The sequence below is a fragment of the Triticum urartu genome, chromosome 3A (assembly GCF_056163025.1).
Source record: "Triticum urartu cultivar PI428250 chromosome 3A, HENAU_Tu73, whole genome shotgun sequence".
NCBI lineage: Eukaryota > Viridiplantae > Streptophyta > Magnoliopsida > Poales > Poaceae > Triticum > Triticum urartu.
The window spans coordinates 7,268,953-7,286,371 of NC_141875.1; the positions used below are offsets into that span (position 1 = coordinate 7,268,953).

At 43.8% G+C, this 17,419-nt stretch overlaps 1 protein-coding gene and 1 long non-coding RNA gene across 2 annotated transcripts; both read left to right on the top strand.

Annotated features, from left to right (window-relative positions):
• Positions 1-26: 26 nt before the first annotated feature.
• LOC125542300 (uncharacterized) lies at positions 27-5,037 on the top strand. The gene is made up of 3 exons (XR_007297853.2): positions 27-276; positions 619-723; positions 4,577-5,037. It is a non-coding gene; the product is annotated as an uncharacterized LOC125542300 (long non-coding RNA).
• A 6,112-nt stretch (positions 5,038-11,149) lies between these two features.
• On the top strand, positions 11,150-16,691 carry LOC125542301 (disease resistance protein Pik-2). Its single transcript, XM_048705273.2, has 4 exons — positions 11,150-11,448; positions 11,789-11,893; positions 12,365-13,423; positions 14,426-16,691. The coding sequence occupies exons 3-4, from the start codon at positions 12,531-12,533 to the stop codon at positions 16,404-16,406; spliced, it is 2,874 nt and encodes a 957-aa protein (XP_048561230.2). The 5' UTR covers positions 11,150-11,448; positions 11,789-11,893; positions 12,365-12,530; the 3' UTR covers positions 16,407-16,691.
• The last annotated feature ends 728 nt before the right edge of the window (positions 16,692-17,419 follow it).

Sequence of the window (17,419 nt, forward strand, 5' to 3'; positions counted from 1 at the left end):
CTCAAGCAACTCACTGCTCGCAGCCCTAAAAAAAAAGCAACTCACTGCTCCGGCGACTCCCGTTGCACGCTTCCGTGCAAATTCCCCAATCGGCCCCGTCCCAAGTTCAACACTAGTCCACACTCCACAAGTGCTCCTCTGCTTCACTCACCGCTGCTCCTTTTACTCTCTGGTTTTGTCCTTCTGAGAGTAGATCTGATGGCGTTCGGCGTTGCTGCGATTCTTCAATCTGTTTAGGGAAACTAGGGATCTGGGGTCTGAAAGGTAGCAGCAAAGGTAGCGATTTCATTTCAACTCAATTTGTTTGTGCTTTTCCAGTTTCGTTATATGAAAAGGAGGTAAGCATCTGGGGTTTCAGATCTACTAGTAAATTTGATACCAGAAAGTAAGCAGAGTTAGTGGGGGAATGTGAAGCCTTTGCTCTTCTTATTCGTTCTGTTTCAGTTTTGGAATTACCAGGTAAAATTTTGTTTTTCTACACAAACTATAAAATTGTGTTAGTAGCATAGATTGTGAATTAGACACAATTTGCCTACTGAATTCAGCAGTTTCAACCTATTAAAATCCCATGACATTAGCATTAGATTAGTACTAATCTTGTGCTTACTGTACTTGTAGCCAAGCAATTGATTCACGAAGGTAGGCTGCTCTGCTGCTCTCTGCCATTGATGCGTTCGGCGTTGCTCTGCTTCTCACCTATATATGCTGGAATCCGAGGTCCAGGTAGCCATTTTTTCGCTTCATTCAGTCTGGTTGGGTGTTTTCAGTTTCATTTGAGGAAAAGAAAATAAGGGATTTGAGATCTAGTAACTGTAAGACCAGAAGTAAGCAAAGATAGCGGGGGAATGTGAAGCCTTTGTTTTTCTTATTAATTCTGTTTTCAGTTTGGAATTGCAAAACTAGTGTTTTCATACTAGAATATACAGGTAAACATTTATATGTTTTAGAGTTACAACATATAATTTCCCCAATTTCCTCAATTTCATACATAGAGGCAGAATGTAAGGGACTAGCCATAACGACAAACAAACGAACTAACAAACAAGCAAACAAAAAGCAAGCGGGCAAAAAAAGGCAAATAGAGAAATAGAGGGAGGGTAGAGAGAGAGGGCGAATAAAACGGCAAGGGTGAAGTGGGGAAGAGGAAAACAAGAGGCAAATGGCAAATAATATAATGCGGGAGATAAGGGTATGTGATGGGTACTTGGTATATTGACTTTTGCGTAGACCTCCCCGGCAACGGCGCCAGAAATTCTTCTTGCTACCTCTTGAGCACTGTGTTGGTTTTTCCCGAAGAGGAAGAAATGATGTAGCAAAGTAGCGTAAGTATTTACCCCAGTTTTTGAGAACCAAGGTATCAATCCAGTAGGAGGCTACGCGCGAGTCCCTCGCACCTGCACAAAACAAATAAATCCTCACAACGAACGCGATAAGGGGTTGTCAATCCCTACACGGCCACTTACGAGAGTGAGATCTGATAGATATGATAAGATAATATTTTTGGTATTTTTGTGATAAAGATGCAAAGTAAAGTAAAAGCAAAGGAAATAACTAAGTAGTAGGAGATTAATATGATGAAGATAGACCCGGGGGCCATAGGTTTCACTAGTGGCTTCTCTTAAGAGCATAAGTATTCTACGGTGGGTGAACAAATTACTGTTGAGCAATTGACAGAATTGAGCATAGTTATGAAAATATCTAGGCATGATCATGTATATAGGCATCACGTCCGAGACAAGTAGACCGACTCCTGCCTGCATCTACTACTATTACTCCACTCATCGACCGCTATCCAGCATGCATCTAGAGTATTAAGTTAATGAAAACAGAGTAACGCCTTAAGCAAGATGACATGATGTAGAGGGATAAACTCATGCAATATGATGAAAACCCCATCTTGTTATCCTCGATGGCAACAATACCATACATGCCTTGATGCCCCTACTGTCATTGGGAAAGGACACCGCAAGATTGAACCCAAAGCTAAGCACTTCTTCCATTGCAAGAAAGATCAATCTAGTAGGCCAAACCAAACTGATAATTCGAAGAGACTTGCAAAGATAACCAATCATATAAAAGAATTCAGAGAAGATTCAAATATTGTTCATAGATAGACTTGATCATAAACCCACAATTCATCGGTCTCAACAAACACACCGCAAAAAGAAGATTACATCGAATAGTTCTCCACAAGAGAGGGGGAGAACATTGTATTGAGATCCAAAAAGAGAGAAGAAGCCATCTAGCTACTAACTATGGACCCGTAGGTCTGAGGTGAACTACTCACACTTCATCGGAGGGGCTATGGTGTTGATGTAGAAGCCATCCGTGATCGATGCCCCGTCCGGCGGAGCTCCGGAACAGGCCCCAAGATGGGATCTCGTGGATATAGAAAGTTGCGGCGGTGGAATTAGGGTTTTGGCTCCGTCTCTGATCGTTTGGGGGTACGTAGGTATATATAGGAGGAAGGAGTACGTCGGTGGAGAAACAGGGGGCCCACGAGGGTGGAGGGCGCGCCTGCGGGGTAGGCGCGCCCCCTACCTCGTGGCCTCCTCTTTTGTGTCTTGACGTAGAGTCCAAGTCTCCTGGGTCTTGTTCGTTGAGAAAAGCACGTTCCCGAAGGTTTCATTCCGTTTGAACTCCATTTGATATTCCTTTTCTTTGAAACCTAAAACAGGCAAAAACAGCAATTCTGGGCTCGGCCTCCTATTAATAGGCTAGTCCCAATAATAATATAAAAGTGGATAATAAAGCCCAATAATGTCCAAAACAGTAGATAATATAGCATGGAGCAATCAAAAATTATAGATACGTTGGAGACGTATCACAACGCGAGCTCTGGCGCAGCCACTACTACGAGTACTACAACCTTGAGGGCGGCGCCGAGGACGAGGACGAGGACATGGTCGACTTCAGCAGGGGGGCCACGTAGTCCACAAACGGCGACATGTCGCCAGGACAAGTCATCGACGTCTCATCTCACACCGGCGATGCATAGGCCGGCGCAGCGGTGGATTTGTTAAAATTATGTGTACTTAGTCTTTGTTTTTAATATTGGTCTTTTGTTAGAGCAATGCTTGGTCAATTGGCTCTGTTTAATAACTAAAATTGCTCGATTCAGGAAGTGTGGTCTGTCTGCTGTACGCTCTTTTGTGTGCCCAAATTAACAAGCGATGTTAAATTATGCAATAACGTACCCATGGAAATTTCCACCAAAATTTGAATTATCAGACTCATCTCATCCGCGTAAAGTAGAAGAATCGTTTGCGATGCACACAATCGTTCAAAGTGAATGGTCCGGCGGCACCGTGCGCAAAGTTTCCCTCCACATTTCCAAAATTTTGGTCTACCGCCAAAATATCTACCCCGCCCACCTTCCCCCCTTCCCCACCCCCTTTTCTCCCCGACCACAAGTCACATTTCTCCTGTTTTCTCCTTCCTTCCTTTCTTCCTAAGCTATAGTCGCTTCCTCGCTCTCGCCGTCTTGCATCCTACAGCCGGGGTCGCCATGGTCTTCTTCAAAGACCTCTCCAACGGTTCCTCCTCCGGTGACAACTCCTTCACCACCCGGGTATGCCTCTCTTCTCTCTCTCGGGCTATGACTTGAAATGAAGGATTTTTACCCGGCGGTCGATTTGAGTCATTTCTTCCTCTTGTAGCTCCCTAGGACCATCAGTAGCAACGAATGGAGCGGGGTGGCTGAAGATCTATCTGCTCGTTGTCACCATCAATCTCCATGCGTGAAGCTAGTTGCGTTTGAATCTCTGGACAGTGGGAGGAAGTTTCCAGCATGTGCAAAGAAGGTTAGACCCTCTTTCGTTGTTACAAATCATTTGTTAGATGTGATTCAGACACTGTTATGGTCCCAACCCATTCATACCACACCTTCAACCAAACGCATCCTAAGACAGTGTCACAGTTTGTACCGAGTATCTTAAATTGTTGCCATCTCATCAGCGGTGCCATTAAAAAATTATTTGGCACCGCTTCAGCAGTTTGTGCAGCCAACTTTGGTCCACACATCCGAGCCGCCAAGCAGTAAAATACTAAATCTTTATGGCACGAAGGAACTGGGCATCGGAGCAACTACGTGCTCCGGAGTTCGGGTCCCTGATTTTTTTTCCGCTGCATCGGCTCGCCACAGCAGGGCACCGGTGCGAGATGTAGCAACAGTTGTTTTTACCCCAGTTTTGGCATACATAATGGTTGTTCTGTTAGTTCTATGTTACTAAATTTGTGCATGTACACACTTATTAGTATCAATTTGCTGTCATCCAAACACTGTCGCTACGCTGTTGCAGTTATATTTACCTTCCTCATAAAATGTTCAATTTGTTATTTATTGTACATGAGTAAGAACTTGTAGCGTTCTTGTAGTTAATTATAGCTTCTAATGTTCCAGAATTTGGTTGTTGTCTCAGTAGCAATTAATTCATTTGCACATTGATCTTTTTGAGAAGATAAGTCATAATTAACATGTTTATTTAGTTTTTTAAAATAAGCATTGGTGATTTTCTATGTTTCTATAAACCTATTTCCCCTACAATTGTTACTGATCTAGTTTTAAATATTATAGGATGAACGGAAGTGTTCTTACTTGGATTGGGTTGATCAAGAGTGGCCATAGTCTTTGAAGATGTGCTTATCGAAGCTCTAGAGTATGTATGAGGAAGAGAACAGACGTAGGCTTAGAGAAACTGTTGTCAACTCTGAAGAATATTTGAAGATGCGGGATAAAAAGTTGAAAGTGGAGAATGAGCTCAGATTTTTTTAAATCAGACTTTACTAAGATGGTGTTGGCGAAGGAGGAGGCACTTTCCCAGTGGGCCCGTGCAAAACAGGTTCTTACTGAACTAAAAGCAGAGGTGGATAAGACGAGCCTCGATGATCTCGATTAGGGAAATGAATATATTGTTCTTATGAAGTTGAACTAGCTATATGTTGTACTGTGTTGTTTTCATGTAGCTACCGTACTGTGATGTTATAATATATTTATGTGCCTGATATAAAATTGGCAAACAACTGTTTGATATGAAATGTGAATTTGCATAATACTGAAATTATTAATTGTAAATTAATAAACCTGCTAAATGTGTCATGGACCTTTGCAAACGGTTCTAGCAGTAAAAGCGCTTGCGATGAATAGCCCGATGCCACACAGTTTTCTTCATCAAATCGTCTGTGATATAGTTGATAAAAGCAAACAGTTAACCAAGGCAGACCGTGTGTGATAGTTACACCTTTCACACACGAGCCTACACATAAAGCTGTATGGGATGTACGTACGAACGGAAACGTTTTTTCTGGATTGACTGTGTGGGATGTACATAAGAACGGAAACGTATTCTTTGGATTGAATGTGTGTGATATACATACGAACGAAAATGTTTTTCTGGGATTCACCATGTGAGATGTACATACCTACGGAAATGTTTTTCTCGGATTACTGTGTGGGATGTACATACCTATGGAAATAATGATGCCTCGCCCGATCGCACATGGCTCCAGCCTGTGTCCTAGGAGGGCCTATCCACGACGATTTTTGAATCGTGTGGAAAGGACCCCCCCTATTGCCCACACTCACTTGGCGACGATTCTAAATGCCATCATGAAAAGGGGTTAAAATCGTTTGTATAGCACCGACGCGCACCACTGTAATACTCTCTCTGTTCACTTTATAAAGCTTTATAGATATTTCAGACATTATGCAAAACAGCTCAATTTCACTTGTCTGAAACGAGTTATAAAAATGAACAAAGGAAGTATATGGTTTTAGTTTATCAACCAAGAGCAGATCGACATGGTTGATCATGTCTATACGTTACCTTGTGGGTATGTATGAGCTGGATGCAGCTGTAGCTTACAGTGTTAGCATGGCTGCTCCGGCAAGGGTCAGAGATCCGAACTTAATTAACTGAGACGTCCGAAAAGTAGCCTAGGATGTCACTTGGACTGCAGTGCCCGGGGTTAAACTACACTACACCATCAATCTCCATGCGTCGTTGGATTAAAAAAACAAGATTAGATTCCACCTGTTCCCAGGGACCATGTGGACGTGTATCGGTTTATGTGACCATCTCTAAGAGCAACTCTAGCAGACCCGCATAATTCCGGCGAGTATACGAGCTCGGTCCAATTTTCTGGCCAGAACAAATCCCGTATACTCATCCGGCCCGTAAATATTTTTGCCGCGGCCGCAAACGTTACCCCCGAAGTAGTATAACTACGGTTTTGCGGGGCGGATGCGGGTCGAAACCCTATCCCCCGCAGCCGCGTTTCCCCCCAATTCCCCACCACGTCGCTCGATTTCTCGCCGCCGGCAAGCCTGCGAAAGCCATGGACAGCTCTGGGAATGAGGCGGAGTGATAACACCCAAGTATATGGGATCGCAACAGTTTTCAAGGGTAGAGTATTCAACTTAAATTTATTGATTTGACACAAGGGCAGCCAAAAATATTCTTAAGTATTAACAGTTGAGTTGTCAATTCAACCACACCTGAAAGACTTAATATTTGCAGCAAAATATTTAGTAGCAAAGTAGTATGAAAGTAACGGTAACGGTGGCAAAAGTAACAATAGCAGTTTTGTAGCAATTGTAACAGTAGCAACGGAAAAGTTACTTAAAAAAGATCAATATGAAACGAACTCGTAAGCAATGGATCAATGATGGATAATTATGTCGGATGACATTCATCATGCAACAATTATAACATAGGGTAACATGGAACTAGCTCCAATTCATCAATATAATGTATGCATGTAATCCAAATATAGTCATACATGCTTATGAAAAAGAACTTACATGATATCTTTTTCCCTACCTTCCCGTGGCAGCGGGGTCCTAATGGAAACTAAGGAATATTAAGGCCTCTTTTTAATAGAGAAACCGGACCAAAGCATTAGCACTTAGTGAATACATGAACTACTCAAACTACGGTCATCACCGGGAAGTGTCCCGACTATTGTCACTCCGGTGTTGCCGGATCATAACGCGTAGTAGGTGACTATAACTTGCAAGATAGGATCAAGAACACAAATATATTCATGAAAACATGATAGGTTCAGATCTGAAATCATGGTACTCGGGCCCTAGTGACAAGCATTAAGCATAGCAAAGTCATAGCAACATCAATCTTAGAACATAATGGATACTAGGGATCAAACCCTAACAAAACTAACTCGATTGCATGGTAAATCTCATCCAACCCATCACCGTCCAGCAAGCCTACGATGGGATTACTTACGCACGGCGGTGAGCATCATGAAATTGGTGGAGGATGGTTGATAATAACGGTGGCGACGATTTCCCCTCTCCGGAGCCCAAAACGGACTCCAGATCTGCCCTCCCGAGGAAGAACAGGAGGTGGTGGTGGCTCCATATCGTAAAACGTGATGAATCCTTCTCTCTGATTTTTTCTCCCCGAACATTAATATATGGAGTTGGAGTTGAGGTCGGTGGAGCTTCGTGAGACCCACAAGACAGGCGGCGTGCCCAGGGGGGTAGGGCGCGCCCCCACCCTTGGACAAGGTGTGGGTCCCCTTCGGCTGACTCTTTCGCCAGTATTTTCTATTTATTCCAAAAATATTCTTCGTGAAGTTTCAGGTCATTCCAAGAATTTTTACTTCTGCACAAAAATAACACCATGGCAATTTTGCTGAAAACAACGTCGGTCCGAGTTAGCTCCATTCAAATCATGCAAATTAGAGTCCAAAATAAGGGCAAAAGAGTTTGGAAAAGTAGATACGATGAGATGTATCACGGAGCACCGCCGCGCCAGATCTGACGTCGTGCCCAAGAGGGGGCGCGTTGGTGGCTCAACCGCGGTAGCTGGCCGCCGCCGGTGTTCGAACGCCGCGAGCTGGACGAGTTCGATCTCGAGCTCGCCCACCGCCGCCATGCCTCCTCCGGCTCCTGGTCCGCGGGGAGCTCATCCGCAGGCGCATCGAGCTCGCGGCTCATTCCGGTGAAGAGGGGGCAGGAGGAGGAGCTCTCGCCTCGCGCCGTAGAGCCCGATGCGCCGTTGTGCCGAGGCGTTATCGGGCCCGAGGACTACCTCCCCGGGGGGTAGGAGGAGCTCCTCGAGCGGTTGGCGAGGGAGTAGGAGGAGATGGAAGAGCGCATCCGGCGCGAGCTCAAGTACGAGCAGCTCTTCCTCCAGACGGGCGTCGCCGCGTCGTAGGCGCACACGTCCAAGGAGGCTGACCTGCGATTGATGAAGGCAGAGCAGTCGAAGTACTACATCGACCTCCACTCCTCCGACTCCTCTGACTCCAATTAAGCGCCGCCGCTGGGCATCTAGCGCACGAGCTCCAATGAGCTCATTTTTTTGTAGTGGTATGGTAGCATAGGCCCGGTCTAGCTCCGGCGAACTTATATGTAATATATGCATGCTGTGTACAAACTTGTGTGAAGAAGAACTATCTATGCAAGTGATCTCAGGCGAGCTTTTGCTTAAATTTCTCACGTGAAACAAGTTTTTTTAAATTTTACGGGTTTGAATATAGTTTCTATTCTGCCGTGGTGATTTTGAGCCTGCATAAATGCTACAGTTTATAGTTCATGGAATGCGGGGTCTGCTAGAGATGCTCTAAGGGCATCTTGAACAGCAACACACGAATTTTCTCTCACGCATTCGTCCATGGACAGGGAGATCAATTCGTGGACACATAGGAGGTCGTCATCCAACCGTAGCCGCATACATTTCAAACATCTTTTCAACAAAGCAGATGACATGCGTGTAATATGCTTAGACCTTGAATGAAAGATTGCTTTCTTCCTCAAGTGGATGGCACTTTGGTTGTCATAAAAAACACATACTTATCTTGCTCAAATCCAATCACATAAGCCAACTGTTTGAACCACAATAACTCTTTGCTCACCTTTATTACTGAAATAAATTAAACTTTAGTTGTATTCAATGCCACACACTTTTGCAATATGTTTTGCCATGACACCGCGCCCCCTCATAGGTAACCAAATAATATGAAGTAAGACTTCCTCCTTTAACATCTCCAGCCATGTCTAGATCTCAAGAAGGAATCAACTTGGGCTCACTATCACCAAAGCAAAGCTTCGTATTAGTGTTGCCTCAGAGATATGTGAGTATCCACTTCATGGCTTCCCAATGTGGTCGTTCTGGATTAAACATAAATCTTCTCACAATACTAACCACATGAACAAAGCCAGGCCTTGTGCACACCATAGCTTACATCAAACTCCCAACTGTTGAAGCATAAGGAACATTTGCATTTCCTTTTTTTCATCAGCGATAGGACACTACTTGATGCTCAACTTGAAATGGGCTAATGGTGGACATCTCTCCGCTTTTGTATTGTTCTTCCTATACTTGTGAAGTGCCTTCTCAATATACTTTTCATGAGACAAGTATGAGTTATTCGAATTTTTGTCTCTCTCAATTCTCATTATTAAAATATTCTTTGTTGACCTAAGTCTTTCATGGCAAAATATTTGCTCAACTTCTTCTTCAGGGCCTATGTGGGTTGTTTTGGTGGCTAATATAAAACAAAAGTTTTGAAAAAATGTTAAACTTGCGGTGCACGGCCCAGACACGGCCCCAAGCGGTACACATGACATGTCGTCCTGATTAGCCACGTGCCAGGCCAGCCCACTATGAGCCGGCCTGCTAGGTCTTATAGGGGACCAAATCTCAAGGCTCAGAGTATCTCTAGCAGATCCTGTAAACCGCGGTACCATAAATTTCATTTAAGGAATATTGTAAAATGTTTTTGCGGTACTGCGGAAGGCACGACAGAGTAGGTCCTCCATACCATACTGCATAATTCAAACATAGTTCACGCCACCATAGTTCACCGAAAGTTCATCGCACATTCGAACACACAAACTTAAACATAGTAGATAAACCTAAATCTAAACCTAATCTCCGGCTTGACATTTAGATAATATCCGGCAGCGAAGTTGGAGAGAGTGAAGGCGAGCAGGAAATCCTCCTTAGTCGCCTCGAGCTGTGCGGCAACGCCTTCTTCTTCTACCACGACCGCCTCCTTCGCCTCGGCGAGCTTGCGCTCCGTCTCATGGAAACAATTGGTGGTCGTCCAAAGGAGGTCGCCGATCCGATTGAACTCCCTCCATGGCCTCCGGCAGCTCCTGTGGGAGAGGGCGACGCGCTCCCTCGCCTGCATGCGCCGCCATTCCTCGACCGGGGGGTGGGGGATGGAACTCCCACCCTCGTCCTCGTGGCGGGCTCGCTTGTGTGGCGGTGAGCCGCCGTAGCCCCCTCGGCCACCATGCCCGCCACCTCCACTCGACATTGAGGCAGTCGAAAAGGGGTTGTGCGTGTGGAAAATGACTACCGGAGTGGGTGGATTGGGTGCCAGAGAGAGAGGAATTGTGGTGGAGGAAGGTGCGGGATTTAGCAGATAGGAACCTTAAATGGGTTGTGCGTGCGGAAAATGACTACCGGAGTGGGTGGATTCGGCGCCAGAGAGAGAGGAATTGCGGCGGAGGAAGGTGCCGGATTTAGCAAATAGGAACCTTAAAGGGGTTGTGCGTGCGGAAAATGACTACCAGAGTGGGTGGATTCGGCGCCAGAGAGAGAGAGGAATTGCGGCGGAGGAAGGTGCGGGATTTAGCGGATAGGAACCCTTAAACGCGTTGGATCCGATAGATATATCAGCAGAGCCGGAGTTTTATGGGACGCCCATGTATTTTTCATGGGCTAGGTTTTTTTATATGATCTGCTCGGGGGAGTGGGCACGTCCTGAACCTAGGGGCATCTGCATCCACTTTTCAAAAAAAATGCATTTTAAACATGTTTTAAAATCTTCAAAAATTCAAAAGAAAATTCCATGCATACATGCATGTCGCAAATGTATGTGCGCACCACAAAGTTTTGTGATAAAATGTCGTTTTGTTTTGTCTCTGCAAAAAAGACAAATTTCAGTGCTTCTAAATAGCGTTCCATGACACAAATTTTTTGTCTTTTTTGCACACACCACAAAAAAGTAATTTTTCCACGAAACTTTATGCATGCGTATAGAACATGAAGATGTACCAGTGCAATATTTTTCAGTTTTTTTAGCATTTAAAAATGTATTTTTTAAAATGGATTCGTATGTACCAGGTTCATCCATCCACTTCCCCCGGGGCTAAATTTATCACTGTTGACTGCTCGCAACCCTAAAAAAGAAAAAAGAAAAAAACTCACTGCTCCGGCGACTCCCGTTGACGCTTCGGGGCAAATTCCCCAATAGGCTCCGTCCCAAGCCTCTCCTCTTCTTCGATCCACCGCTGCTCCTTTTACTCCCTATTTTTCTCCTTCTGACAGTAGACCTGACAGTAACCCATCGCATGGCGTCGGCGTTGCTGCGATTCTCGGCCAGATAACCATCTTCACTTCAACCTGTTTAGAGGAATTAGGGATCTGGGGTCCGAAAAGGCAGCAGCTGTAAGACCTGAAGTAAGCAAAGGTAGCAATTTCATTTCAACTCAATTTGTTTGTGTTTTTCCAGTTTCGTTGTAGGAAAAGGAGGTAGCATAGGGTTTGAGATTAGTAAATTTGCTACCAGAAAGTAAGCAGAGTTAGTTGGGGAATGTGAAGCCTTTTGTTTTCTTATTTGTTCTGTTTCAGTTTTGGAATTACCAGGTACTGTAAAATTTTGTTTTCCTACACAAACTATAAAAGTGTGTTGGTAGCATAGATTGTGGATTAGACAAAATTTACCTACTGAAGTCAGCAGTTTTAACTGATTAAAGTCCCATGTCATTAGCATTAGATTAGTACTAATCTTGTGCTTGCTGTACTTGTAGCCAAGCAATTGATTCATGAAGGTAGGCTGCTCTGCTGCTCTCTGCCATTGATGTGTTCGGCGTTGCAGTGCTTCTCACCTATATATGGTGGAATCCGGGGTCCAGGTAACCATTTTTTCACTTCATTCAGTCTGGTTGGGTGTTTTCAGTTTCATTTGAGGAAAAAAAAATAAGGGATTTGAGATCTAGTAACTGTAAGACCAGAAGTAAGCAAAGATAGCGGGGGAATGTGAAGCCTTTGTTTTTCTTATTAATTCTGTTTTCAGTTTGGAATTGCAAAACTGGTGTTTTCATACTGGAATATACAGGTAAACATTTATATGTTTTAGAGTTACAACTTTTTTTGGACAAAATGTAAAGTTCTGTTAGTAGCATATATTATGGATTGAAGACAAAAATTACCTGCTATAATGACTAGTTTGGGCCTATTTAAATCCCAATCCCACAGATTAATGAACTGCTTATTGTTGTTGGTTTTGTGATAGCTAACCGCTCCTGCCACACCCTTCTTATTGTACTCGATGATACAACTGTCTATTTATATATGGTGACCCTAATTCAAGCTTAACCCTGTAGGCAAGCAACTGATTCTTGAAGGTAGACTGTTTTGTTGGTGCCTTCCATTGATCTGACCAGCATCTGGTTCCACTTCCATACAACAAAGACTTCCTTGCCTTCAGTTGCTAAGCTTCTGTAAAGAGATTTGGATAGTGAAAACTGAAGAGCACAAATAAAGAGCAAGATGGAGTTGGTGGTAGGTGCCTCAAATGCTACCATGAGGTCTCTCTTGGGAAAGCTGGGGGGCCTTCTAGCCCAGGAGTATGCTCTGGTCCGTGGAGTCCGCCGTGATGTTCAGTACATCAACGATGAGCTTACAAGCATGCAGGCCTTCCTCCGTGACCTCAGCACTGCCCTGGATGACCATGACAACCGGATGAAGGACTGGATGAAGCAGATCCGTGACATGGGCTATGACATTGAAGATTGCATTGATGACTTTGCCCACCGCATACCCCGCGATCCCAGCAGTGATGTTAAATGCTTATTCATCAGAACAAGATTCTATGAACTCCAGATGTGGTGGCCTCGCCGTGACATTGCGTCAAAGATTGCTGACCTCAAGGTGCGAGCGCAACAGATTGGTGAGCGACGTAGAAGATATGGGGTGCACAACCCAAGGAACCGTAAGAATGGCTCTGGAGTTACTGCTGGAACATACGAAGTTGCTGAGCATCAGCTCACAGAGCGTCAGCTTATTGGTATGAAGAAGCCTGTGGGGATGACGGATGACATGAAGAAGCTTGAGGATTGGCTAGCCAAATCTGATAAAAGTTCTTATGAGGAGCGAGCTGTTCTTTCCATAGTCGGATTCGGCGGCGTGGGAAAGACCACTATTGCAATGGCTTTGTACCAAAACGTCAGGGATAAATTTGATTATCGGGCATCAGTCACCGTGTCTCAGAACTATGATGAAGATGCAGTCCTCTTGATGATTCTAAAACAAGTCAAGCCGCAGGAGAGTGATCACGAGAAGCAACACAGCACTGGCAGCTCTGCTGTAAAACAGATCAAGACTGAAGCAATTAACCATGGTAAACTCGTGAAAGAACTACAAGATCATCTGGCCAAAAAGAGGTATTTATAAATTGTTCCTTTGCTTCTTTCCCAATTGACTATTGTTTTGTGGCAAGTAAATTAACTATTCCATTCAGATTAAATTTAATTATCCTTGTCACAATAGTTTGACCCATCACTAATTATTTTGACATGTTTAGTAAGTTGTGTGATTTCATGATTTGCCTTGGGCGGAAATAGCTCTAAGTTCTAACCTAACTAGTGCCTAGTGAGATATTTGTCATCCTAGGCTGCCAAGTGTTTCTGACATTTCATGATAATAGAGTTTATCACTAATCGAACTAGTGAGTACCTTGGCAGTTGACACGTTGCTAACATACCGTTACTGTTGAGACAATGGCGGCCAAAGTTTCAGTTGAAAAGATTGGGAGACATAGGAAGCAGCCATTTACACAAATTGATCCGCCCACCACCTATGCAAGAGCAAGAGCATCAAGCTTGGCATAAAAGACAGTGACGACGGAAACCTAAAATTAAACAAGTGTTTCTTTTAATTAATACCCTTTGAAAATCTCCAATCTATAAGGGGAGATCTATCGGGCACATATTTCTTTTAAGCCGAACAAATACAAATCTAATACAAGGCTAGGATGAGCCATAGACTGAGAAAGCAATATCAAATCTACTGTATTCTCGATTTGCTAAACTCAAGAGGTTTTTCAGTATCTGTAATAAGTTTTTCATTAATGACCGAAACCTAAAGCAATGGAGGTAGAGCATGCAGCAAGTCACTAACCATACAAACTAGCCATAACAAACAATATGCAGTGAGGACAGTCTGCTAATTCACGAACAGTCTGTCACCTGCACAGTCCTTGCATGAACAGAGGATACCCCACACACCTTTCCGACAGCCAATTGTAGCCTAAGGAGTCACTTTCCTCGATAACTGCACATATATAAGAGAAGCGACCTAACACATAGTATCTCTCTCACAAAAGATAAACTCGGGGACATGTGCATTTCTTTTCTTGATGCATTTTATTTCCTTGTTCTTGATAGGTATCTCCTCTTGATTGACGACATATGGTCTGCACAAACTTGGGAGAGTATCAGAAATTGCTTGCCACATGACAATAAAGAAGGCAGCAGAGTAATAGTGACTACAAGATTTCAAGCTGTTGGTGCTACGTGCTCCCAAATAGATGGAATTGATTTACTCCATCCAGTCGATTTTCTAGATGATGAGCAGTCTAAAATTTTATTTAATCGAAGTCTTTCTGAATCCAGAAGCAGCAAAGATGGCAAGAAAGAACTGGACCAAGTCCCTCCTGACATATGGAAAAATTGCATGGGTCTGCCTTTGGCCATAGTTAGCATGGCTGGTCTCGTTGCCAGCAACCCTGACAAATCCATCAAAAAATGGAAAGAAGTATGCAACTCATTATTTCCAGAGTCGGTGCCTTCTCTCACCCTGGATGGTGTTACAAGGATACTTGAGTATTGCTACAATGATTTGCCTGCAGATCTCAGGACCTGTTCATTATACCTGAGTATATTTCCTAAGGGTTCAAAAATCAGTAGGAAGCGTTTGATCCGGAGGTTGGTAGCCGAAGGCTTCGTTAGTGAAAAGCATGGCTTGTCGGATGAGGAAGTTGCAGAAACATACTTTAATCAGCTGATAAAAAGGAAGATAATACGTCCGGTTGAGCACAGTAGCAATGGGAAGGTAAAATGCTTTCAAGTGCATGATATGGTTCTTGAATATATAGTGTCCAAGTCGAGCGAAGAGAATTTTATTACTGTGGTTGGTGGCCACTGGCTGATACCAATGTCGACCAATAAAGTCCGTCGACTCTCCGTCCAAAGCAGTGGTTCCGAACATGGAAGTTCAACAAAGCACATGAATCTGTCGCAAGTGCGATCACTGACCATGTTCCGGAGGCTGGACCAACTTCATTTTCACTCTTTCAATAATGGAATTTTACAAGTGCTGGATCTTGAGGGTTGCAAGGGTTTGAAAGAGAAACATCTAAAGGACATGTGTAGAATGCTTGTACTGAAGTATTTGAGCCTTCGTGAAACAGATATTTCCAAAGTACCCTCTAAGATTGAGAAACTCGAGTACTTAGAAACTCTTGACCTGAGGGAGACTGATGTTGGTGAGCTGCCAAAATCTGCAGGGCAGCTCAAAAGAATAATCAACATATTTGGTGGGAACAAGAACCCAAGAAGGGGGTTGAAGTTGCCTCAAGAGATTAATAAGGAGACAATGAAAGCACTTCGTATACTGTCGGGGATCGAGATTGATGAGCAATCAACAGGTGTAGAAGGCCTCCATCAGTTGACAGGGCTTAGGAAGCTTGCCATTTACAAGCTCATAATATTGAAGGATAGTAAAATCTTCAAAGAATTACGCTCTGCAATCGAGTACCTTGGCAGCTGTGGTCTGCAGACTCTGGCACTCAATGATGAGGGTTCTGATTTTATCAACTCACTGGACACCATGTCCGCACCTCCAAGATACCTCAGCGCCCTTGAGCTCTCTGGCAATTTGAATAGTCTTCCCAAGTGGATTAACAAACTCAGTAACCTCCACAAATTGACCCTCTCCGTAACAGTTCTCCGGATGGATACTTTTGAGCTCCTCTGCGAGCTGCCTTTATTGTTTTCCCTCACCTTTTCGCTGAGTGCAGTGAAGCAGGATGAGGCCATAGAAGACATCCTTGAGAAGAACAAATCGGAGTCCGGCGGGGAGATCTTCGTTCCAAGTGGAGGATTCAAGAGTCTAAAGCTGCTTCGCTTCTTCGCACCTCTAGTGCCAAAGCTGAGCTTCCCAGAAGAGGCAATGCCAGCACTCGAGAGGATCGAGATGCGGTTCGAAGCCTTCGAGGGCCTTTTTGGCATCGACACCCTGGATTGTCTTCAGGAGGTGCACCTGAGAGTCAATAGCGCAGCAGATGAAATAACCAACTTCATTGTAGAAGATTTGAAGGCCATCAAGAAGCCAAAGATAATCGTGGATCATGTCATCACCAGTTGAAATGTGGTATTCTCTTGGAGCGCTTTCTCATCATCCTACATTTCCACTCTGTTTGTTGAGATTATTGATTTTATCGATGCCGTTGGTACTCCAACAAATACGGTTCATGTACGCCACTATTATTTATTTGGTTTTGAACTTGACACCTTATTTCATTCTGGGCTTGTAAGTTGATGTTGCAAGAGTTGATTTTAACTTGAAACTATGAACGTTGGTCAAAGATATTTTAAGTTGCTGTTGCAAGAGAAAACCTTCACCATGGAGCGATTTGTGAGCCCCTCAGTACATGCTGGACGAACAGTCTTTTTTTCCTGTCCTTCCTCTGTACATGTTGTGTGGTATGATTCTCTGGATTGTTAATGCTTTTGAAGTACAGCAGAACTAGCTTCAGATATCTCAAGATTAGGGCTTCCATAAAATAAATACCACCAGCACTAGCATCTGATATCTCAAGTTCCTTTTTTTCTTCTGTCAACACTGATTTGACGACCTGTAAAATACTCCTACATGTAGTGTTATTTTTCACATTGGTGATCACATTACCTTGGAAGAAAAATGCATTTGAGGTCTGCAGGGAACAGGTTGTGGTGGCAGGGAAAATCTGCTTCATATTTTAACACTTCAAAAAATTCTGAAAAAATACATGTACAACCTTTTTCCAGATCTTTTTAAAACTGAAAATTTCGAATTTTGATTTTTTCCAAAAATTCGGCCTCCATGGAGGCCGAGATCCAAAACGCCATTCTTTCTCTGCTAACAAAACAGTGCATTGTCTTCCATGGCAGGAGGCCAGCTTTGTACCAAGGGCTTGGCCATGGTAAATTAGCAAGGATCCCATGGTTGTAGCTGTCTGTCTGCCAAAGTCAGCAAGATGCCTCTCAATCCGAGGACACGGGCGATTTTGCACGGTGTTCGTCTACAACATTGTAAATTTTCTTACAAAATATATAGAAACTTCATGGAGAGGCATGCGGTCTGTTCTGAGTTTTGACCGCAGTGATTTGGCGCGATAC

What these genes read in the sequence shown, in the direction of transcription:
- LOC125542301 (XM_048705273.2), top strand. Translation starts at nt 12,531, where the DNA reads ATGGAGTTGGTGGTAGGTGCCTCAAATGCTACCATGAGGTCTCTCTTG. An exon ending in GATCATCTGGCCAAAAAGAG is followed by an intron (nt 13,424 to 14,425) that starts GTATTTATAAAT and finishes TGTTCTTGATAG; the next exon opens with GTATCTCCTCTTGATTGACG.